Source organism: Lonchura striata, chromosome 18 (assembly GCF_046129695.1).
Source record: "Lonchura striata isolate bLonStr1 chromosome 18, bLonStr1.mat, whole genome shotgun sequence".
Lineage (NCBI taxonomy): Eukaryota > Metazoa > Chordata > Aves > Passeriformes > Estrildidae > Lonchura > Lonchura striata.
In genome coordinates this window covers 8,550,567-8,575,793 of record NC_134620.1, presented here as the reverse complement: position 1 = coordinate 8,575,793, position 25,227 = coordinate 8,550,567, and the positions used below count along the sequence as shown (strand labels likewise).

The window sequence follows — 25,227 nt, the reverse complement described above, 5'->3', positions numbered from 1 at the left end:
AGCTGGCAGCTGTCACGACCCCTGGCACCATCTAGAATTTCAACCACATGGCTGGGAAGATGTTGGCAGCGCTGTGGGAGACCCATTCATTGCTTCCCCTGTTTAAGGCGAAGGACTACTGTGATGGAGACTTTGAAAGCATAGCAAAAGGAAATAGCAGAGCGCTCACTAAAAGCATGATATTGCAGTCACTGAAAGCAAGTGTGTTTTCACCATTAACTTCAGGAGATGCAAGATCAAGTGACCTATTCACATTCAGCAGCTTGCCAGGAAACAGTAACAGTCTTGCTCCTACTAAAAGGATTTCTCCTGCAATTTAAGTAGGAGAAGCTGAAGTTAGTGGAGGGAAAGGTCTGGGTGTTGAACCCTGCAGGCAGTGAAATGCCTCTTGTCTGCACTATATGAAATGCCTGTAAAATGGCACATCATAAAATCAATACAGAGTGCTACAGAGCTAGGAGCTTCTGTTGTCATTCACATAAAACTTCCTTAAAAGCAAACAATAATTGCTGAGCAGCCCTGAAGAGTGAGACAAGAATGTACTTCTGGTGGCATTTCTTCCTTTTGAAACCTAAAGCTAATACAAGTAATAACTTAGGAGCAACCCTCCTAAGCAACCCTCCTAACCCTCCTGGGGTTCTGCTGTCTGCTCAAGGGCTGCCCTGATGTGGGATACACAGAGGAAACACTGGTCTGTGTCTCTCCTCTCATGAACATGAGGGCACCGTGAGCAGGAGTGACCTTTTTGTGCCATGCCCAGCTCATGTGTGCATACAGGACAGTTTTGGCAGGTCCCAAGGGCTGCTCAGCACCCTGCTCCTGGCTGTGTTATTGTGTGACTGGACCTGACATCACTGGCACACTGGTACAAGAACTCAATTCTGATCCAGACATTGCTCAGAGCCCCTCACAGAGCTGGGCTATTCCTTTGCAATTCCATCCTTACTATGAATCAGCCACTCCTCCAAGTGCCACTCAGCTTCTCCAAACATCTCCAGGCCTTTTCTTTTCCTGACAGAGGCCAAAGTTGTGGTAGAGGGCTATGGGCTGGAGCCAGCTGCAAATCTATCAGTCTGACTTCCAGTCTCTTAAAGAAATTGGATATCAGAGCACTTAAAACTGCCAGCTTGCTTTTATCTCTCCCTCCAGAAAAGTGGATTATCTTGATGCTAACAGAAGGATTCAGTTTCTTTAAGTCATGCCAGATTTAAAAGCATAAACACACACACACATGAAATCATGCTCATATTCTCTAAAGAGGTTAGTTTTTGGACCTAAGTGCTTTCAGCCTATAGTTTTTCTGTTATTTGCTCAATCCAAGGAGAATTCATTATAGGCTCTTTTGCTCCAGTGCCTTAGGCTTCAGTATCACAAATATATATACTTCCTGCTTTTGTGTTAATTATTATATGGATTGTAGCAGTACACAGTACCTGCTCTTAGCAGTACATTTATTACTGAAAAGCAAATTAGACTTAGGCACCCAAAATTTGCTTTCAAATGCAACTTCCAATTGTAGGCTTCTAAGTGGTAGTTGAGACCTTGAAGTTCCCCATCAGAGTGCCTGTTTTTAAAGATCTTAACCATGTCACTTCAGAAAGTGATTGATTTAGACATTTCTAGTGTTACTGTAAAAAATTGAAGTAAAAGAAATCCCTGCAGAACATGAAATAAAACTTCAAAGTGCAGGTGGTCTTTTGCCCCTTTATATTCAGAACTGTAGTTTAAAGGCATTGTTAAAGTGAAAGAAGTGGATTCATGTAAATTCAGAATCAAGTAGATCAGTTAGGTTTGTGACATCCACAGCTGGGGACACAGGCTGTTCTTCGCTTAAAAAATATATAACATGCTGGATGCTAATCCCTGTTTGAAGTTCTAAAGCAAAGCCACAAATAGATTTAATTACACCAGCAGACATTTTGGAGAAGTGGACATCGGTCCTTATTGTCTTCAGTGACATTATTTCTAAAGCACAGGTGTCTTCCGCTGCCCTGAACCACATTCACATTCAATGCAAGTTGTTATTCCAGAGGAAGATGCTCAGAAGAGGCCACGTCATATGGTGGAACATTTTGTTTCAGCAGTCATTGCAGCCTTGATGAGATCTTGAGGCACTTCAGTGTTTATCCCCTCCCCACTGATTCCTCCTCTGTATTTTCTCAGAGGAGAAAAGCCTGGAGGCAATGACAAAAAACAAGAATTACAGCCTGTTACAAATTGAGGAAAGGACTGCTTGCTATTTAAGATCTCAAACAAAAACCTTACTGCAAAGAAGGCCTTGATACATAGGATATATGTTTCTGGTCACTGCATGCATGTCCTGGGGCTGAGAAGTGGGGTTGGCACAAGGATGGATGTCCAAGCAGGCAGTTTCCAGCCACCCAAACCCATGGTTCTCTCATTGCACTGCAGATCTTAGCAAAATTTTACCTGTGAAGTACCTGTATGTCAGAGTTTAACACACATCAATTCTGTGTGTGTGTGTGCCTCTGACTGTCACACACCCAGAGGACGAAGGTCAGTACTGCTCATTTTAAAGTGAGCTCTTGGCCTCCAGAGCACTCCCCAGCACCTCCCTGGTGTGGGAAGGTGCAGCTCCCGTGAGCCTGGGAGGTGAGGCTGGACCCCTGAGGTGAGGCTGGATCTCTGAGGTGAGGCTGGATCTCTGGCGTGTGAGCCCAGAGGTGAGCCTGGATCTCTGAGGCGTGACCCCAGAGGTGAGGCTGGCTCTCTGGGTGTGACCCCAGAGGTGAGGCTGGCTCTCTGAGGTGTGACCCCAGAGGCGAGGCTGGCTCTCTGAGGCGTGACCCCAGAGGCGAGGCTGGCTCTCTGGGTGTGACCCCAGAGGTGAGGCTGGCTCTCTGGGCGTGACCCCGGAGGCGAGGCTGGCTCTCTGGGCGTGACCCCGGAGGCGAGGCTGGCTCTCTGGGTGTGACCCCGGAGGTGAGGCTGGCTCTCTGGGGTGTGACCTCAGAGGTGAGGCTGGCTCTCTGGGCGTGAGCCCGGAGGCGAGGCTGGCTCTCTGGGTGTGACCCCGGAGGCGAGGCTGGCTCTCTGGGCGTGAGCCCGGAGGCGAGGCTGGCTCTCTGGGCGTGAGCCCGGAGGTGAGGCTGGCTCTCTGGGCGTGAGCCCGGAGGTGAGGCTGGCTCTCTGGGGCATGCTCGCAGACACAGCAGGCACCGGGAGGCGGGCGGGCGCGGGCGGGGCGGCCCCGCGATGTTTTCTGCTGTGATGACTCATGGTGTTCTCTCTTGTCTTTAGATACCAGCCTGTTGATATCATTCAACCAACCAATCATGTATTGCCAGCCTCATTCGGGGATTCTGATTGGTACTTTGTCACAGGCCTCTCTCTTACCTCCACCAATGAGTCCTCACGTAGAAAACCACCACAGCATGACCTGCAGAAACAGGGAATGCCAGGTGAATATTGACTCTTTCTCCTCCGTCTTTGTGGTACTCACAGGCCCACGGGCCTCTGTGTCTTTTTTTTTTCTCTCTCTCTCTCCTCTAGATCACGAACTGCTCAGGCAAGAGCTGAACAACCGGTTTTTGGTTCAGAGTTCGGACCGGGCCGCTGCCTCACTTGGCCCGGTGCCGCTGCTGAGAGCGGAGTTTCACCAGCACCAACACACGCATCAGCACCAACACACCCACCAGCACACATTCACTCCTTTTCCATCCAGCTTGCCCCAGACGCCGCTCATGCCGCCCTCTGCACCTCCCATGGTGCGTACCCCAGCCCAAAATGTGAGGATAAGTAGAGCATCTCTGGTCAAAAAGCCTAACCCGCTCTTGTCAAACAAAACCCAGCCCTCTTCATTTCAGCCAGGTGTGCTGTCCCTGCCCTTCCCACCTGGAGGCCAGCACTCCCAGAGGGACCCCTTTCTACCCAGAGCCCCCACACCAAGCCTCCTGGTCCCCCGTGCTGCTACCCGTGAGCAGATACAGCACCCACGAGACAAGTCCAGAATCCCTTTGTTTTCCTTTTTGTGTGTCCTGCTGTGTATTTCTCTTCCCCCTTTCCCAAAGCCAGCTACCTTGACACATGGAAAGATGACACCAACCAGGATGCCACAAGATGGGTGGCTTCCAGCCCCAAACACTGTCTCCACAACTGCTGGGTGCAGGGCAGACCGTGCTGGCTTACCCAGAGCTCTCACCACAGTGCAGCATTTCATCTGATACCAGTTCTGTCCCTCTTCCTCCTAATACCCGATCTGTATTGATTTAGGCATTTTATTACTTGATTACATCAACAAGCACTAATCTGTGTGTGGCTGGTTCTGCTGGGAGAGATCCTCCTGGCCATGTAATAAGCATTTGGTCATTGAATTTGCTTGTAACACAATGGGACTTTGCTGCAGCTGTTACAAAATTGTTAGGGGTCTGCTACAAATGGATTTTGTCAGTACTTTAAAATGCACTCTCTCCCCATTTCTGGCAATTACTTTGTGAGATTGAAAGCACAAGATTGAGCTTTTTTCCTCCTCTCAGTTTCACACTGTGTCCAAAATGCAGAAACAACCCTGTTTAAGGCTAGCAAAAGCAGCCTTTGGGAAGAACTACCGAAGACTCAAGGAGCATAGTGTTTCCCAGTTTTCTTTCCCACTTCTGGCTGTTCAGTGACATTCTTGGGTTGTAATCTGCTTAGCAGCGAGACAATTAAAAGCAATATCATCCAGCCAAAATCCAGCCCCAGGTGTTTGCTCAGCGTACTTGTGTGTAAACACCTTCCCTTCTTTGCTTGGTCTGTGTAAAACAACCCCGGATCTTTTCTCAGAAGTCTCCTGCGTCATTTAAGAGCTGTGATATCCAAGCTCGTGAACAGCTCCCTCTCCCCCCACCCGTGCCCATTGATGTCAGCCCTCAGACCAAAAACAACTTGCAAGGCTCTTTTGTTATATTTCACTCACATCTTATATTCCACTAGATCAGGTCTGCTAATCCTAACACCAGAGAAGAGTGTTGAAATTACAGCTGCATGTGTTTTGGTAATTTACGGTATTTACACTGGAGGGGACATGGCTCCAGTAATAACTGTAATTAATGAAATTACAAATCTACTCTCCTGCACATAGAGGAGTGTGAAACAACAGCTGACTTGCCAAATAAGCAGCTTTTCCTGGGGTCCTACAGCTCCCTTCCCTACCTTCCTTCCCATTCCCTCCTCCCCAGCAGAATGTACATACTGTTCAGAAATGCAATGTGTGTGTGCTTTGGGTTTTCTTCCAAGATGGTACAGGACAAACAGGGCACAGACTACACACATGGAGGTGTTAAAACCCCATGCTGGAATGGAAAAAGTTTACAGCCACCTTTTCTCTGGGGAACTCTCCCTTTTACAGGGGAGTGAGAATATATTGAGATTTGTGTATCTAAAGTAATTCAGCCCTTTCCCAAAGAATTTTGGTGCTTACAGGAACCCAGGAAACTGGGAATTGGAATTGGCTGCCCCACAGTAGATGCTGGGTCTAATTGAAAATGTTTCTTACCTGCTAGTCTGTGATCTAGTTCAGTGATCCAGGGGCAAATCCCAGATGTGGACCTGGAGCTGAACTTCCCTGTGTTTCACTGTGCTGCAGTATCAGGACTGGTCTCTTCCCAGAGCAGGAACCTGTTCATGCAGTGCCTGAGACAGGGTTCTGCAGTGAGCCTTGGCAGTGCCCAGCGTGGCCTGGGGGCTCCTCTCTGTTCTCCTTAAATCAGTCATGTCCCCGATGAGCGGGTGTGGAATAACCAGTCAGTTCTGCTCTGTTAAACGCTTACACACGGCCATGATTATTTGTCTGTGTTGAAATCCTGATGTGTCTGCTACTGCCAAAACCAAACTCACCTGTTTCCTTTTTTTTCTCTTCTCTTTCCAGTTTGACAAGTACGCTCCCAAATTAGACAACCCTTACTTTCGACATTCCAACGTGAGTGCTCACCTTCCTCCTTGGTTTCTTTGTTAATGGTTCTGCTTGCTCTTCTTTTGCTTGTTTTCAACTGATGAGTAGTGTTTTGATCCATTCATTTCTAAAGCTCTTTTTTCTGTCTTGATTTTTATGTTTTTAAGGTACCAAGTTTTCTTTGGGCTTTTTTTTATTTTATTTTATTTTATTTTTTAAAATTCTCTGTCTCCTGCATTTTTGCTGCTGCGGCTCTGTATGGCTGTGCCTGGGATGGCAGGGAATGCGCAGGAATTGCTCAGTCAGTGGTCACTGCAGTACCTTTGCAGCTGGTGCTTCTCCCAGTGCAGCAGCCCGGAGTGCATGGCTCTTTCACAAGGTTTTGCTCAGGTCACAGGAGTAAGTCAGACTGGTGGTTTCTTCCTGGTGCTCCCCACTGCTCCAAAGCACAAAAAACTACATGTTTTGGGACTTGTAAGACTGCTGTGTGTGCTCAGGAAAGGCCTAAGCAAAATTTCACCCAGCCTACACAACTACAAGGTGGTGTGCATGTTGCCTGTGGTTAGAGTGCAGCACAGCATCTTGTGGTTCCTTTTGCTTTAAAAATTAAAGCAGGTCACATTTCAAAACAGGATCAATTTGTTTGCAACAGCAGAAAAATGCAAAGTTAATGGAAAGTGAACATAAACCCCAAATTATGCTCTGTGCTTTCTGCAATAGTCCACAATTTTTAAAGGCACATTCATTCAGCACTATCTCGAAAATTTGTCAGATGAGTGCATTTTTCGAGTTTGGGCTTTGCTCTTAAAAATTTTGAAAGCAAATTTATCGTGTATTTTCACTGTGGCACTTGTTTAGCACAGTACTATTTTTGTATGTGCCAGGCTTGGCACCTACCTCCATTATTGTTCAAGTCATCCTGTGACATAAGCATCTCTTTTTCTTTTGTAGTTCTTTCCAACCTATCCTCCAGCAATGCCTGGAATGCCACCCATGCTTCCACATTCAGGTCCCTTTGGGTCACTTCAGGGAGCATTTCAACCGAAGGTACAAACTTCTTCTTCTGAAGGCTTTGTTCTTTTGCTGGGAGAGAAACTGTGTTCAGAGTCTTGCCTCTGGTGATTTTGCAGCACATGATTTGAATAGCAGAAGTGCAGCACAGGGTTGGAAAGGATCACCCACAGAACTGTGAGCATCCTCTGCACAAAGCAGCCAACACTTTAGCAGAAATTCTCTTTTGGCACTGCAGATCCTTCCTTGGAAAGGATGTAGTGGTTCACTTGGGAGGTCTGCTGAAACTGGAGGAGAACATACAGTGAAGTGCATTATTTTGATTGAAATATTTACAGTTCATAATAGACCAATGAGTCCCAAATCATTTTATACATTGGATCATCTGAGATTGCAAAAGATAAACTGTGTTTATTCCCAGAAAAAACAATGAGAATTTGACAGCACAAGTGTGGGAACAATAGGGAGAGACTGCTGGAAATGGGTAGAACAATCTGAAGGAGCTGAATTTTTATTCCCAGTTCCAACACTGTCTGACCTTGGGCAAGTTGCTTAAACCTTCTGTTCCTCAGCTTCCTCATCTGTAAAGTTATCTTGCAATGGGTTTTATAAGGGTTGATCAATGCCTGCAAGCTTCTTTGAGATATTGTATTTGAAAGGTGCACTGCAGCTGTAACATGTCATTACAAATAGCACTGATTGGCATTTAGAAATGTTGCCTTCATAACCCCCATTTTTTTGGCAAATTCTGTGATGTGCACTGCTTTTTTTTTCCCTCCCAGAGATATTCTTTTTATTAACTATTTTAAAATGTACCAAAACTGTTAAATCTCTCCAAACAAGAAATAATGGATTGTATCTATATAGCATTTGTTTGAAAATGGAGCACAATACTCCATTTGTAAGGTGACATGTTCAGCTTCCTTACATGCTGTGATTTTAGAGATTTCTTATCTTGAACTGCATTTCCATAGAACTCTGCTACTGTGTAATAAGGCTTGAGGGAGCAGCACTGTAGCCAGGCCATTCCTGTTTGCATTTGGAAGGTGATTTCCATATCCACACCAGGCAGGTCTGAGGGATGTGCTTCCCTCAGCAGTCTCACTGATGTCAGTGGAAGTCAGTAATTAGCAACTGCTGTAAATAAGGCCTTTTACAACTTTCCCTCTTTACTTAATGCTTTTAATGGAATCCAGATGATTTCCTCAGAGCCTACCAAATCCTTGACATTATTTTGTTTTAGGGATACATTACAAATAGCAGAGTCTCTAAAATGGCTTTGTTCAGAGACAGTTTTGTATGTGGTAGCTGCAGGCCTAAAGAAGGAGCAGTTCATGGAAGCAGAAGGAACAAGAGGGACAGAACATGGCCATCCTTTGATGGAGTTTGTCTGCCATTGTTAATTGTTCTTACTCTTGCAAGGAATGACAGGGAGTCCTTACAGGCCCTGAGTAGTCAGGGTGTGAATTTGATTTTCCAAGAACAAGAGCTTCAGGAATGTAGCAGCACATTAAATGTACTACTACACAGGAATAAGGTGAAATTGGACACGTTTTGCTCACGTGCATCCAGGGCTGTTTTACCATAAGGCTCCTTCCTGTTCATGAGGAGCTGCTGCTACACCAATGGCACATTCTTCTAGTTTCCATCTTCACTGTAAAATAGCATTAGGCCAAGCAGAAGTTACATAGTGAGAAATAAAAAGTGAGCACAGACCCTTTACATTTTTAAGCAGTTCCTAGTATTGTTATAACTACCTTTTAATTCATTTTAGATACATCCAACATTTGCTAGCTTGAGTTTAAGCAGTGCAAGGTCACACTCTGGTGCCATGGCTAATCACTGACATCATTTGATCTTTGCACAGTGCAGTATTTACATACAATCTAACATCTGAAAAAGAGAAGAATAGGTTGAAAAATGGATCTGCTGCTTTGGCATGTTACTTTCCCCTTTCCCAGTGGAGGCAGAGCTGAACTGGCAAAGCCACTCCAGTCATCCCTACTGCATCGTTCTTCCATGGTCTCTCCCTCCCAAGCTGTTTGACTAAAGCCTGCATAATCACTACAGACATGATGATTTGGCTTTAGCACTCTGACTCCTGCACTTCTTGCTTTCCAAAGCAGAGATCTTGGTTTTGTTTTTCCCCTTCCCATGTCATTTGCCTACAGCTGTGAGTGTGAGTCCACTGCACATAAATCCAGGCTGACGGTAAATTTCTCAGTGAGTTTCCTGAAGGCCATTTCTCACAAGCTAAGAACTTGAAAAGGTCAGAAGTATTCAGTTTACTTTGCTGGAGGAAGCATTCACGTCTTTCTCCAGGGGACAAAGGGACAGGATAACACCATACTATTAACATGTTGTGATCTTTAAGCTCTTGTCTCTATGAAAGCTGTAACTTATTTGCCACCTTATATCTACCTCAGCTGTCAGAGAGGCCCCGAGAGTTCTGATCTGCCTGGGGAGTGCATTGACTTACCTATACACACACACACACACACACACACACACACACACACACAAGAGAATTCACTCTTTAATGAGTCTGGAAGTTACATAGCCTTGGACAAACTAAAACCTACCTTCCCTCCTACACCCAAGATTATACTCATGCCTTGTACTGTTTGAAATCTGCTATAATTTGACCTAAAACATGAGTGAAATAATCTCTTGGGGAATGAGGTTTAACCCCTCTGCACTCAGCTGTGCAGAGGCACCAGGTGCAGCTGCTCTGGGAGTGGGAGATGGATGAATGCCAGAGTGAGGAGATGAACGAGTTCTTGGGGATCATTAGGACAGGACAACAGGTGGGATCCGGAGGAACAGGGATTCCTTCAATGAGGTGTTTAATTCTTGCAGGAAAATGATGGGGTAAACAATGCAAAGCTATAAAAGACCCACAAGCACCTTCTAAGGTTTCTCATTTTTGCCTTGTTGAAGCAAATAGATGGGCTGTTGCTGGTTCAGGCATTGTGTTACCTGGCCCCAGTCAGAGAGGGGCCATGGTCCACAGTGTGGAATATGGGACTGGGATGCTCAAGTATTCTGTTCCTGACTGCTGTGCTGGTCGCTGCCTAGAAAATGGAGAAAGTCAGGCCACCTTTCTTGTTCTCTCTCCCACCTCTTGCCTGTTTTGTCTAAAGAATAAGCTTGGGGGGCAGGGACTGTCTCTTCCCATGCACATGCACAGCACAACGGGGTGTGATCTCAGCAGTGCTTAGGGGTGCTACTGGAACACTGTTACTGCTGCTCAATAATAATAAATGACATGGTGGTTAAATGCTGTTGGCTGTCAGTAAGAGATAACATTTAGCACTAATGTAGCAATATGCGTGTTCAAAGCACAGTGCAAACATGGACTAATTAATGCTGTTAACATCAGATAGAGATGTTAAATGTACCACTGGTATGATACAGTATTATTCACGCTCTCTTCTTGTCTTTCAGACTTCAAACCCTATTGATGTAGCAGGTAGACCAGGCACAGTCCACCATACGCTGCTGCAGAAGACTCCAGGGGTAGGCAACAATATATAAACTTCCTTTCAGCTTATCTGGGTTTACAGTAAACACAGTGATTGCTGATAAAAAAAGGAGAGCAAGCTGGTAAGCAAATTGGCCTTCTGGGAATATGCAGTGAGGAGAGAGGTTGTGTCTTTTTCTGGTGAGACAGCAATCTCTACCAGTCATGAATTCAAAGGGATGTATTGGCTTCTTTCAAAAGTCAGAAGAAAATGGGGCAGGAAACCCCTTCAGTGTCTTTCCTCTAAGTATTGCTTGGAGAGTACTTTTATGTGCTCTATTTCAGAATAATTACAAGGTTCAGAAAAGCACTGGCACTGTTCAGTTGCTGGCATGAAGCTGCTTTGTTTATCATAAAATTCTGCTGAGTTTGGTTCAAGGAATGAAAGAGAAGTGTTAAGCCTTCTTTAAGCCTTTTAGGTTTCCCCTGTCACAGGGGACTTCTCTGGAACGTTGTTTTCTAAATGCTTTTATTTGTTCAGAGGAAGGAAGTTCCCCACCTTTCTGTATATTGGCTAGTTTTAGAAAGACTGATTGTTTTATTTCTGCTTTTTCCATAGGTGTCAGACCCTTATAGACCTCCAGTAAGAGTAAGTAAGGTTTGTGGGGAATTTTATATACATATTTATACACAGACACTTGGAATACTGTGCATGTGCTTTTGAAATTTAACATGTCCAGTAGAAAATCTCATGCTCATCCTTTACTTCAAGCAAAATGTCAAGTTCGCTCTCTGCCACTTCTGATTAATAACATTTAGGTTGAATCCCAGCTTTATTTTGCATCCATTTATGTGCATTAATAGTTCACGGCATGAAATGAGGGTCACAGAAATAAATGACTGTGAGCATGGGCAGACATTCACCAGTGAACAGATTCGTGGTGGCTAGGTCAGTGTGCTGATGTTCCACATAAACAGTGGAACAGTGAGTACCATAGCTCAGCTGAAAATAGGGACTTATTCAGCTGTGGCACTGCTCATCCTGGGGATTGTTTGTCCCTACCCTTTCCCTCCCCAAAAGCCAGTAGCCATAATAACCACGCATGACTTAGCCTGCAGTGCAGCAGGGGTGAATAAACAGGGCTCTTTTCAGAAACAGAACTCTCAACCATTAGCTGCTTTCTCTTAAGCATGGCATACTGTTCTTTGCTGCCATTCATTTCAATTTGGGAAGGGGGGAGTGCAAGTAGGAAAGAACAAGGCAGGATCTCAGATGTCCATGAGATGGGGAAGATATCCCACATTCTTCCTGTTTCCTTCTTAATTTAAACATCATCTGCTGCAGTACAGCAGAAAATGTTGATCACCCATTGTGCCGTTTTAGTAATCAGCCTTTCTCATTGCTTGGTTGCCTGGTTGACAGTAAGGGAAATGAAATGTTCTATCTGATGTAGATTGCTAACGTATAAATTAATCTAAATTCTTGTGCTTTTCACTGCAGAAACCCGGGAAGTGGTGTGCGGTTCATGTACAGATCGCCTGGCAGATCTACCATCACCAGCAAAAGATAAAGGTAATTCAGATGGTTTCTGGAACAAAGCCAAGTCTTTTAGCTTATAGATTGTATTTGAGTGAGTAATGGGCAGGAAGCAGTTACTGTGGTGATTCTCAAGCTTGCCTGTATTGATTAACTAATACTTACACTCCTTTAACATTTATTGTAGCAACTGTAAAGTTTATCTGAGGGCAAAGGAGCTGTGTGGAAAGGTGTACAGCCAGAAAGAGGGGAAGAAAGTGAGGGGCAGAGTAATTTCCCCAAGTCAGTCTTTTTTTTTTTTTACAAAGCATGCACATTTAATGTCGCTTCCCTTCTGCATTAGTACCGCCTGTGGAGAAGGTAATGAAATGGCCAATGCAGTGAAGAACATTACAGAGCAGAGAGCAGCAGAGTAGATTGATAACATCAGTGTTAGAGGTTCTGAGGCTTCCTGTGCTGCTGTGATGGTGGGCAGAAGGAGGGGGTTTAACACTCGAGAGGTAACAGGATGTAGGTACCCTGGGGTGCTGTTGCAGGCTTTAGGCTCCCTATGGCAGGTAGAATAGCTGATGAAAGGACTCGTGTAGATTTTATTTTTTCATAGCTCCTGCAGTCGTTTTTTTGGCCCATTAATGAAGGCTATTCTCTGCTTAAGTAGGTGCCTCTGGAAGGGGTGTATGTCCATATACTTTTATAAGCAAGTACATAATCTTTAAGCTATTCATAGGCTTCTACAACTAAGGTGTAGTTCTGGCCATGCTCACTTCTACAGGGCAAGGATAAAAACAGTCTCTGCAGGAGCCTCATAGCTTCCTTCATCCTTTGCCCCTTTCCTGCACACTGAGCTGTCCTGGCTGCAGGAATGGCACCGTCTCTCTCAGACTGGAGAGGCAGAACAGACGAGCCCATCACCCAGCTCTCGAGGCTTCTGTCGGCAGCTTTGGGCCTGCAGAGTGTTTTCTGTCAGGCTGAGAGCACCGGCTGCTCCTGGGGTGCCGTGCACTCGGTGTGTCGTGTTCCCGCTGCAGGCTGTGCTGCAGGCTGAGTGCTCCCTGCAGACCCTGGGCTGCCATGGGGCATGGGGCAGGCAGCTGAGAGGCTGCGGGGTGGGGTGGCCCTGCAGAGCCCGGCAGAGCGGCCACGGCTGCGTGGCGTGACCGGGGACGCTGCCATCGCTCTCGCTAATGCTCCCTGGCAGGGCTAAGGAGGAATGAGCCTTAACTCCCTCTCTTGTTTCCCCATAAAAAAGGAAGTATATAATGAGATTGGTTTTATATCATTTGACAGCAAATGCAGCTGGATCCCCACAAGCTAGAGATAGGTGGTAAACTTGACCTGTTCAGCAGACCTCCTGCCCCTGGAGTGTTTCCAGGCTTCCATTATCCACAAGATCTTGCCAGGCCTCTGTTTTCTACCACAGGTAAGGGAAGATCATTCTTTTTTGATTAAAAAAAACCAAAAACATTCAGTGTATGTCCTGCATGACTTTACAGCTACATATGCCTCAAAAATAGAAGCAAGGTTGGTTCAAGAGGTGCAAGAAACACTGCTGTGACCAGGGCTCTGCCACCACCTCCAGTGCAGGATCCTCTGCACATCACTGAGCTGCAGCAATTGACCCCCAGTCCTGTGTGTGCAGCTGGTTCTTATCTGCCTGATTAATAGGCCATAGAGGGATTTTTTAAAAGCAATTTTGACAAAACACTTGAAAATGTTTCCATTGCACAGGATTGGAAGTGGCCCCAGTCTCATTCTTGCTTTTATATTTGCCATGTTAGTCTTAGCAGCTCCTCCACTCACCAAGTTTGTTTGTTTTCTGAAAACAAGGGGTTTTTTTGTAAAAGGAAAACTTCAATAACAGCATTGAAAATATCACAGATGTATTTGTCAAGTGTTTGTTTTTTAAATAGAAAATTCCCCTATGTGTTAAAAAGTTAAGCAAAGTCCAGGGCTTAAAATGATACACTGAATTTACAAAAAGTCCCAAACAATTAAATACAGTTTACACTGATCAATTGTTTTCCAATCTGTTGGAGAAGTAATTACAAATACACTATTACCAAAGGACAGTAACCTTCACTGTGTTGTTCTCAATGTCTCTGACCATGACAGACTGCAGCTCTCTGGTCCAGGATGCCAGCATGGATTCATGTGGACATCTGTCTACCAAATGCTAAATGTTGCTTTTATTCTCAAATTTAACTTTCTTCTCAACTTCTTCACATTTTCTCTCTGCGTTTGAGATGCCAGAGTCTGCATTCTGAATGAGCTGCATCAATTGACAAGATGTAAATTATCTCTTTATGTATGTAATTAATGGGCAAATAATGTAATTTTCTTCACTGGTGTTACTCTGGTTTTATGATGCAATGTTGCACCTGTGAGAAAAACTCAGTGCAGACATGGTCATATTCAGCCTTGGTTCAATCCTGTGGAAATTAATGACTTTAGAACTGTTTTGAACTCAGTCCCAAAAATGACAGAAAAGCAACAGATGACAATCAAGCTGAAATTTCTGTGAGAATTGAGTTTCAAATGCAGATGCCAAATAACCTTCAGGACCTCCACCAGTGCTTCAGTCTGTCTTTCTGCTCTACCTGTGGATGGAAATTCTTAAGCATCAAATGCACCTTTCTACCACATGTAATCAGTGCTGGTACTAGCTCTGCATTGTAGGGTGCTACCCTGTATTTTGGTCACTATAAAGGTGTTTTGACAGTACAAGGTCAAGATATTTATTGCATCTACTTGGATGCATAAGCACTGATTATTTACAAACCTCTGGCTGTTTTCCTGTAGCAGATGTTTTCTTATCACTGTCCTGTGTTATCATTACAAGAATCTTGTTTTATGTCTGGTTTTGCTACTGAAGGCTGTTCTGGACAGAGTTACCCTAACAGGCAGAAAAGCACCAGTCCAGTTGGTATCTGGGGTTTTTTGCCTTAAAAGATGCAAGCATGGCTTGCTTTTCATTCGTAAAAGCAAGAGGAAAAATAGTATGAAACAGAAACATTAAAGAAGGCAAACTAATAGAAAACTTTCAGTAGAGAGAAACAACCTTACAAAAACTTGTCTGTGAGTATATTAATCACAAGAGCCATCAGATAGTAAATCCAGGTAAAGAGTGTGAGCAGACACTGCAGCTGGAATACGTGGAGGAATAAAGCTTTTACTCCACAATATCTGAGGCATTCTTTTCACCTTACTGAGCACGTGTGCAGTTGATGTGAATCATTGGTTCTGCTGCATTGCCTGGTTACTGGGGGAGACATAAGTTATCTTAGGGCCACCTGTCTCCAGGAGGGATGCTGGGCTGCCTGGCAGACGGTCTATTTAATAACTGCCTGACAGCCTGCAATGCTGCTCCTGGCTTTCTCCGGAGGATTTTTTATTATCAGCCCATGTAGTGGAGTTTGTAAGCTGTCTCCTTTGAAGAAATCTCCCATCCATTATACACCTTTTGAAATCTTAAAGGATTAGAAAGATGACAGTCTCCATCCGTCTTGAAGCATTGGAGCAGTCAGAATGTTTATAGAGAGGTACTAGATAGGTCTCATTGCCGTGGTCTCTCTTAAGTTTCTTCAACTCATTTTCTGGCTGCTTAGGTTTGAGGTGCCCAAGCTGGTGAGGGACACAGAGCTCTGTCTCCCTCTCAGGTTTCGCAGTTTGCTCATGCTCTGGACACATGAGTGTGTTTCACAGCAACTATCAGGGGCTGGGCTCTGACTCCAAGGAAGGCCAGGTCAGGGGCTGACCAAGTACCCCAGTGACAGCTGACACCAGTGCTTTTCACACTGAGATTGCAAGCCTGTTCAGATTCACGTATGCCTGCCTGCAAAGGAAGAAAAATTCTCATTTTCTGCTCTGAAAGAAGAGCAGAGTGTTCTGAATGAGCCTGGTCCACCTTGAAATACAAGGCAGACCTGCTTATTTCACCCCCTTCCTTCCCATCTCCTCAGCCTCCTGTAATCCAGCATGCTCAGCAGTGGTGTTCTTCCCACGAGGAAGTGTGGCACCATGGCAATGAGCAGTGTCTAGGAAAGGGAAAAAACACCAGGGGGGATCCTGTGGATGCAGAGACAGATGTGAGAGCGTAGCTGGAGCTCTCATGGGAGAAGCATGATTGATGTTCCCTGCGTGCCTGTCATTAATTGGTGTTTCATACAGACTAATCAGTCACTTCCGAGCTCTTTCTGTCTGGGCCCATAACCTGGGCTGGCCCTTTTTCATGTACACGTGGAGTAATGACTGAAAATGTCAGACAAAGAGCTTGGCTGCCCTGTTACTCCAGGTAAGCAGCAGCTCTCAGTGCAAGGTCTCCTCCTGCCTCCTAGTGCCCTGTTAGACTCCTTGGTAGGGCTCTCAGGGAAATCCAGCCTGTTGCTCACTCAGCCAAGGTTTGGGGTCTTCCCCTACCTTTGTTGTTTAAATGTGGCCTTTGCATCCAGCTCTTGAATGTGATGGCCAGGAGCTCTGTGCATACAAGGAGTCTCTTGCCCCTGAACTAAAAAGGGACCTTGTTCTCACAGGTGCAACACATCCAGCCACCACCCCTTTTGGTCCCTCACCTCACCACAGCAGTTTCCTGCCTACGAACCACTTGGCAGGTAAGTGTAAGTAACCCTGCCTTCACCTCGTACCTCTGCCCCCTTCCTGGCTCTCAGTGTGGTCCTGCACTGTAGCACTAGGGGAGGGAAAGGCTTAAACTGCCTGAGGATCCAGAAGCTGGCCAGCTCCTCATTCCTGCCAGCTCCTAGCACATGTCCTCACTGTCCCCCAAAGGCGAGGGCAGTGCAGAGCTGTCACATCTGTCACTGCTGGGACACTGCACCGGAGCCAAAATGTGACCTGTAGAGTCCTGTGCTCCTGAATGTGCCTGAAGAAATGGGGGAAATTTATGCAGATACCTCAGACAAGCCCCAGCTTAAAATGGGCTCCTCTTGTACCATTTTCCACCTATGAAAGGTCTTGACTAGGTTCTTTAAAAGAGTTCAGGGAACAGTTCCTGGCAAGTAGATGTTCTGCACATTTTGCCAGACTTTCAGTTTCCTAATTGGCAGTAAGTAGAGCCTGATTTTGTCAAATTTCCTCATTTTAGAAGCTCACAAGCAGCTCATTGCCAATTAAAGTTCAAGCTCTGTTGATTAATGTTTTAGTAACATTCATCCAATCAGTAAATGTGGCATGCCACATGACCTAGTAGACTTTTTTTCTCTTGCAAATACCCAGATTTACATGAATTCCTGAGCATTCTGTCAAAATTAACTATCTCTACTGAGTCACTCAGCCACTGAAGATCAAAGAGGAAGGGCAAGAACATCTGTTTTAAATAAGTATATAAGAAAATAGCTGTTTGCTTAAGGATACAAGCTATTTGTGCCATTTGCCTTGATATTTTAAATGTGATATCTGTGAGGAAGTGGAGAGCAGCATTACCTCCTGTAACATGGCAAGTTAAGGGCTTGAAGGGGACAGTCAAAAAGCCAGTGGACTGGAGAAGGTGTTGTTTAGAGATGACCAGTAGGAAAGAAAACAAGTACACTGGTAGGATTTAACCCATAGATGTTCTCTGGAGTGTGGAAACCTGAGATGGGCTATGTGCTCTCAGAGAGGAACCTCTTTACTGGAAAAAAAGCACTGAAACAAGACAGTCATCTCCTCGATGCTGGCCTAGGGGCCTGCTGAGATTCTTCTTTCAAGGCAATTGCAATGTTTCTACTATTAGTACCGATAAGGAAAGAGTTATAGCTCAGCAGCCACCCTAATTTCAGCTATTAGACCTTAATTTCTAACTCACTTCTGACTCGAATACAAAAGTTTATTACGGCACCTGTTTGCAGAGTGAGCACTGAATCCCTTCTCCATTTTAACATGATGGGAATTTTCTGTGCAAAGAACCTTGCAATGAGAAGGATCAGCTTAAAGTCTGGCCTAATCCTACTTGGATTCAAACCGTTAAGAAGGGGAGGGGTGCGTTTCATTCTCCAACATTCTTGGCTAAATGCCTGCTAAATCCCTGTTTGCCTTTCCAGATCCATTTAGCAGGTCAAGCACCTTCAGCGGCCTTGGGAACTTAGGCAGCAATGCCTTTGGAGGATTAGGCAGTCATGCTCTGAGTAAGTACTGGCTGGGTTACTGCAGACAAACATCCCTTCCAGAAAAGCCACATGCTAATATTTACAGCAGCTGGTGGTAGTTTTTAAAGAAGTTTAATTCCTAACCTCCATTCTCCTATCTGAAAACACTGCACCTAAGATTTCCAGGTCTCTGCGGTGGGAGCTTTTCTGCATGTCACAGAGATCAGTAGCTGTTCTCTGTGCCTCCTCGCTGCTGAGGGTTGCTACCTTGTGTGCTCAGAGAGGCACTGGAGCTGCAAAACCCCACCAAGCTCTGGGACCCTGTGGGCACCTAAAGTAACACCCTTCACCAGCGAAGATGCACAGTGGAGCAGCTATTGATACTTCTAATTCGTGTAGACATCCTCTGTAACTGTTGGCTGAAGTTTAAATTATCCGTATAAAATAATTCTACTTCAAAAACATGTTACCTGTAGGCAAAACATGCTTGAGAGCCACACATAAGAGAGCATGGCTTGTGCATCTCACAGTGCAACAGGAATCAGCTGAAGATGGATGGAGGAAAATCGAGTGACTGTTCTGAAAAGCCTACAGCCAAGCTCTGTGTTTATACACACACATACATACCACCAAATAGTCTGGGTTCTTCAACAAAAAAAGTCCCTGAAGCCTCAGCTGCAGGCAGCTGATTGCTTGTAACTACCCACAAATTAAAGTTTCTGCCAGAGAGAGGAGCTGAGAAAAAATACTGCTTTTGTGCTGGAGCCCTTGCCTGGGGTGGGGGGAGAAGAGAAGCTGGGCATTTTCAGTAGTCTCTGAGTTATTGAAATGTATAAAGCTTCCTCCAACAACAGCCTTAAAAGAGCTGGTGTCTCCACTCAGTAGTAGCTCCCCCTCACCATTAAAAAGCCTTAAAAGGACAGTTCTGGTTGTGACTAATATTATGAGAAATGTCTGTATAATGATTTGCTTTGAATTATTTTTAACTCTTCCTCCCCCTGCCATTATTCTAGCTCACAACAACATTTTTACTCACAAAGATGGCCCAAACCTGCAGAATTTCAATAACCCCCATGAGCCATGGAATCGACTCCACCGGACCCCGCCGTCCTTCCCAACACCTCCCCAGTGGCCCAAGCCCTCGGATTCGGAGCGGAGCTCCTCGGTGACAAACCACGACAGGGACAGAGAGCGGGAGCGGGAGCCCGAGAAGAGGGACCTTTCCCTGAGCAAGGATGACAGAGACAAAGAGAGGTGAGCACTGTGGGCTTCTGGCCACTTCCTACTGGGACTGTTTTTCCTCTGTATTTTTTCTATTTTCCCTAAAATGTTGCTGATCCTTAAAGCAGCTGATAGGCCTTTTCCTCAGAGAAGCACAAGTACTTAGCAACACCAAAAAAATTCCTCTTTGCCTTTTAGGATTTGTCTTCTGTAGAAATACAATAACCAAGTCCCTGCTAGTTGGTTAACAAAATGCACCAGGCTGAGGAATTGAGTGTGTTGCTGTGTTTTCAGTGTGCTGAAAAGTTGGTTGTTTTCAGTGCAGCTGCTTTAGGATTCCTGTGTATTCTGAAATTGTGATGGGTCCTTTGGAGACAGTCATAGTTCTCATTAACGTGCAGATATGCTGATGAATTCAAATGTTAGCTGGACGTTAACGAGATAACAATGCAAATGCCTGTATCTGGAGCAGTGTGCATGAATCCATTAGCAAAACTGATTTGAAAAAATTGCATTGTGGGCAAATCCTTATTAAGGATGACAGGCCTGTATCACCTGGGCTATAGTTACTTCATTAGCTCCCGGTTATATGATTTTGAAGCTGTGAAGCTCTTTATATTTCAGAGCCCGGTTGTCTCCAACAGTCTTCTTTGTAGGCAATAACAGCCTGCAAGTCTTAGATGTGTGTGCTTGACTAGTGATAGGGGTTCGTAGTTTGCGGGAGTGCTTTTAATGAGATCTTCAGGCAGTACCTGTGAACAAGATTATATGGAAGCAATAGGCTGAAAATCTTCTTGCTTTACATGTTAAATTGTTTGACATCCTTGCACAGATTTCGTTCAGTTAGGGAAGGTATCCCTTCTTGCTCTAGTGGAATTCATTTGCAGACCAAGGTTACTTTACTCTCAGGAGTGTTCACACAGGGGTTAACAGCTCTATTACACTTCTATTAATTTAGCTTAAACTGTCCCCGGCATCCCTATTTGGCCATGGTTTTAATAAACCACATCCTTGACCAGCAATCAGGACTACCACAGAGAAAGAAAGCTGGGTTAGCAAATGTAATCATAAGGGATAAATACTTACACAACTCCCCAGAACATCTCCAGCTTTCAGCGCTTAGGTCTTACAGCTCTCAAAAACAAACATAAAACTTAAGCAAAGTGAGCCTCATAATGCAGTTCTCTCAATCACACAATTATATTTTGCATTTAAAGTGTCTCTCATTCAGAGCAAAGTGCTTTTAGAAGGTGAGCATTATTTATTCCCCTGTTAAAAAGGTGGGATTAACTGTGACTAATTGGCTTGCTCAGAGGCAGAGGTGCAATTGGAAATGTAAACCTTTGTGCCTTTCTTTCTAAACCATGGATGTTGTCATCAGACCCCTTGTTTATCACAGTAGGTCCTTTTGAAACGCAGCTCAGTTGCTCAGTTTCATGGCTGATTCAAGGATGTTTCTCCTGAAGCATCTGGCTTACCTGCAAGAACTGCCGACAACAAAAAGTCTTGCGCTTACATAGGAAAATCAGCTTCACGTTATGACTGCTTCCAGTCAATGAGACTTACGTGAGAAGGACCTGCATACATTTCTGTAGGCTTCTGTTTTGTGTGCCTGGATCCGTGTTTTAGGAATGGAATGCAAGTTTTACAGCTGAGAAGGTCTGGCAGCAAGATTCATACATGAGCACACAATAAGCATCTTTAAAGAAAAATAACCTGTCTAGAATCCTTCTCTCCCTTATTTCTCAGTGAAATGGTCTTAGGGTGAATATAGTATTCTTGCATCCACATCCCCAGTTTAGTCCTACATTTGTGAACGTTTGTTTTTTTTTTTGCTTTGAAGTGTGTAAAGGTAGCTCGTGCATATTTCTTAGCACAGCATCACAGCTGTGGCTGATGTTTGTAGAGCTTTCCAAATCCTTTCCTGAGCAATCTCAAAGTGTACAACAGAGCATAGCACAGCCCAACATCAGGACTGTGTTTGTTCACATATAACCAAGGATGTACCTTCCGTCTTTTTACAGGGACCTCATGGATAAAAACAGACATTCGAACAGATCCTCGCCAGCATCAGCCCCAGTGACGCACCAGATCAGCAATCTCATCCGCAGCAACAGCCAGAGCTCCAGCGAGCCCATCAGGCAGGTCAGCCTCGGGGACAGGGAGAGGTCCAAGGAGCCCGAGCGAGAGCACCCCGACCGGCTGAGAGAGCCGCCCATAGCCGAACACAAGATCAAAGAGAGCCGTTCCCCAGTGAAGGAAACTCCAAGCCATGATAAGAGACCCTCTGAGGACAACACAAAGCCAGTAATCCAGTCTGTATCCCCATACAGCAAACCTGCACTAAGTGAGAGCCTGAAGCTTACCAATCTAATGAGCAAGGACATGGAGAGAAAGACAGAGCTTCCCAGCGACCTCCAGAAGATTAAGAATGACATCAAAGTCAAGGAGGAGAGGAAGGAAGACAGTGATGTGCTAGTGGTTGGGTCTGAGCCTTCCCAGCACTCCCGGTCAGTGGAGCATCCCCCACCGCCCACTCTCCATGGATTATCATTGCCTCACTCAATGGCTGCGTCCATGCCCATCTCCATGGGCAGCGTGCACCAGATGAACAACATGAATGTCCTGGACCGCAGCAGGATGATGACCCCGCTCATAGGCATGAACCCTTTGTCAGGAAGAGAGAGGCTGCCGCATCCCGGATTTTCCTGGGACCCGATGAGGGACCCGTTGCGAGATGCCTACCGGAGCTTAGACCTGCACCGTCGAATGGACTTCCAGCTCCGGACAGATCCTATCCATAGGTTTCCTACCACCTCTGGCTTTTATGACCATGAGCGTTCCTACAGAGACAGGGAACCACACGACTACAACCACGAGAACCTTCTGGAAGCCCGCCGAGAGCAGGAGCGGTTGCGGCAAGTGGAGGAGCGCGAGCGCTTGCACTTACGGGAAGAACTTGAGCGTGCCAGAATGCACCACTTGCACTCGTCCCCCATCGAAAGCCACCTGGCACACGTGCCATCCTTCATGCCTCATTTGAGCGGGATGCATTACCCCAGACTGAGTCCATCCACTGCCATGCACAACGGGATTTTGAACAGGAACCCGCCGACCGCAGCGCTGAGCGCGCCGCCGCCTCTCGTACCAGCCAGCAGCACCAGACCTGCCTCCCCTCGCAGGACTACTCCACTCACAAACTCAGAGTCCAGGGACTATTCCCCCTCTAGGAACCCCAAAGAAGTAGAGGCACGATAGTCCCCAGCGTTGAATTTTAAACTCACCTGTACATAAAACAAGCAAGCAAACAAACAAGCAAACAGCAACAACAAAAAAACACAAACAGGAAAAAAAAAACCAACAAAAAAAGAAAGAAAACAACAAACCTTTTACAAAATGCACTGCTGTAAACTTTTTTTTTTAATGTAAAATTTGTAGAAGTTAAGCACATTTCCATAAATAACGGGGTTGGGGACTTTCCAACAAGAAGGTTGCTGAGAATGGGAATTTAATATATAGGTATTGATTTTTGGTTTTGTTTTTTGTTTCTGTGCTAAAAAAAAATGAGTTAAGAATATCAAGTTTGTACATTTTTTCCCAAATGTGAGAAACATTTTTAATGGATTTGTATTTTTTTTAATTTTGTGCTCTTTATTCACTTAAAAAAAGAAGAAATTTTGCTTTTGTTTTTAGTTAAATTTGCATTCTAAAGGCCTCAGATCCTTAAGAAAAAAATACCCAGGGTTTCTTAAAAGTATTATTTATGGAAATACTGTAGTTTTACAGTCCACTGTGAGGTTCCCTTCTGAGGCCAATTGATCACTTACCTTGGTACTTTGGAACCGAAGTTACAGATATATATTAAAATATTAATAATAATAATAATGTACAAAACTGTTTGTTTTTTGCCTTATTATATTATGCAGAAATTTAAGAGGAATTTTTTTTGACTTCTTGTTTTAAACAAAAAAAAAAGAAAACAAACTGTAAATATTCTGTTAATATAAATGTACACCAATATTAAATTCTTAACATAGGTAGACTTTATAAAAATGGTTTCTAGAACCACTCTGGTTATTTGTTAACATGGTTACAACTCATACTCTTGTCACAGTCAGAAATTCACACTCAGAAAGCTCAGTACGGCATATATACTTCAACTATGCAAGAACTTGGAGGCAGGTCTTAGTGGATGTTGGGGGGAGGAAGGTTTAAAAAAAAAAAATTAAAAAAAACAACCCAAAAACAACCAACTCGCAACTCTGGAGACAGAATGGCAATGGCATGTGAACAGGAAGAAGGATGCTTGTGTTTAACAAAAAAAAAAAAAAGAGAGACTGAATTTTTTTGTACAAACACAAGGGACAGTTCGTCAAGGAAAGAGAAAGACACACGCTCCTGGAAGGGAATTTTGGTTTCCTACTTTTCAAGCTGGCAAAAGCAGATGGAACTGGCACAGTACCATGCGGCAGACCCTTTCCTTATTTTTTTTTCCTTTTTTTTTTCTCTTTTTTTGTGTTGTGGGCAGGATCGCTGGCAAGCAAGGACAATTTTCCGTGGACCCCTTGTGCTAATTGTGCAGTGTTCTTATTGGAATCTGTATACAAGACAAAGTAGAATTTTAGGAGTGCAAAAAAAAAAGTCTAATGGTTGATTAAAAAAAAAAAGAAATTCTGATATATTATCTATAGTACATGAAGACCATAAGCAAATGTTTGTTTCAGTGTGGTTCTGCCTTGAACTGCTTTTTGGCATGATTTATTTTTTATTTCCAATTTTACTTTTCATCCATATGTAAATTTTGCCATGTTTTACTTGCTGTACCATCCCCCCTTCCCTTATTTTATTTTTCAGTGTCCATGTTTTATATATCCTGGGCTTTTTCTCTCTAGTTAATTCAGCCATCCGCTACTATTTTCTTGGCTCTGTAACTCTTGTTTCCCCCCCCTCCCCGTCCTCCCCCCTGCACCCCCTGTAATTTTAAACATTCAGTTTCCTTGTAGATCAATGAAGATAAATACAACATTGATTTTGGATGAAAAAGGCAGTTGAGTGTTTGTGTGTCGTAGCCAGCGCTGTTGACTCGAGGCTAATGGTTTATTGACGGCTGGGAGGAGGCAGCTGGCGGAAGGGGCTGGTGCTGGGATTTGCTTCTGCCTGTGAATCCTTCCAGCAGCAGGAACATGCTCTGGAGGTGGGGATTTGGGGGTCTGGGGAGGAGAGCAGAGCAGTGCCCCCAGCCCTGCAGCATCTCCACCCCACGTCCCGGGGGATGATCTGCTGCCGGGGGAAAGAAGGCCAGCAAAGGAAGCACAGCCTGTGTGCAGCAGCTGGAGTGGAGGTTCCCTGCTGCTGGCATCACCACGGGAAGGTTATCCAGCCTCCAGTGCTGCTCTCCACCTCCTGTTTGCTTCCCCAGGCTCTCCCAGGCCATGGAGCCATGCCCCGAGCCCCTGGCGCTCCGCGGCCGACGGGGCGGTGGGTGACGGGGCTTTGGCAGCGTGGTGCAGCTCCTGGGTTTAAGTCTGCGTGTGACTAAATTACTGAGCGTGAAAAAGTAAAATGAAATAAAATAGCAGGGTCCTTAATCTGATGAAAGGAGGCTTAAAACAAAATAGGCATTAAAAATCAGCACCTGCTCTCCCAGCTGAAATTGGAGGAACATAGAACACGTGGTGGATGTGAAAAGTGTGTTGGACTCAGCATAAGGATTCATAATGCTGGCTCAGGGGGATTGTAATTCTCCTGGTGCCAGTGTCCAACATGGGATCTTGTTTGACACCATTTCTGACATGGACCTGCATAAATAAGCCCCCCTAACCTCTGTTAGAGTCCATACTAATGCATGTGTGCAAGGAGGTTGTTACTACAGAAAAAGCTGCAAAAATGGGCCATACCCTTTGGAAGCATTTGGTCTGTGTATGACTTAAAAAGTGAGCATTGAATCAATGCTGTGCTCCCCTGGCATTCCTGAAGGATTGCTTATTGCAGCCACCCTGGTGCCAGAAGAATTCATCGTGACTGATGT

General features: G+C 44.9%; 1 protein-coding gene across 18 annotated transcripts in view; it reads left to right on the top strand.

The window, feature by feature from the left end:
* Positions 1 to 24,242, top strand: part of FBRSL1 (fibrosin like 1) — a 501,938-nt gene extending 477,696 nt beyond the window's left edge. For 7 of the 18 annotated variants that reach the window (XM_077787188.1, XM_077787185.1, XM_077787183.1 and 4 more), the window contains 11 exons: positions 3,514 to 3,749; positions 5,867 to 5,917; positions 6,842 to 6,937; positions 10,349 to 10,420; positions 10,984 to 11,022; positions 11,866 to 11,937; positions 13,189 to 13,321; positions 16,431 to 16,508; positions 17,934 to 18,017; positions 18,992 to 19,232; positions 21,224 to 24,242. In XM_077787188.1, the coding sequence (XP_077643314.1) occupies positions 3,514 to 3,749; positions 5,867 to 5,917; positions 6,842 to 6,937; positions 10,349 to 10,420; positions 10,984 to 11,022; positions 11,866 to 11,937; positions 13,189 to 13,321; positions 16,431 to 16,508; positions 17,934 to 18,017; positions 18,992 to 19,232; positions 21,224 to 22,457 (2,336 nt within the window). In that variant the 3' untranslated portion in view covers positions 22,458 to 24,242. Of the gene's footprint in view, positions 1 to 3,261; positions 3,750 to 5,866; positions 5,918 to 6,841; positions 6,938 to 10,348; positions 10,421 to 10,983; positions 11,023 to 11,865; positions 11,938 to 13,188; positions 13,322 to 16,430; positions 16,509 to 17,933; positions 18,018 to 18,991; positions 19,233 to 21,223 lie in introns of all 18 variants that reach the window. The other 11 variants (XM_077787180.1, XM_031506236.2, XM_031506234.2 and 8 more) reach the window with 11 other exon arrangements.
* Positions 24,243 to 25,227: the final 985 nt, after the last annotated feature.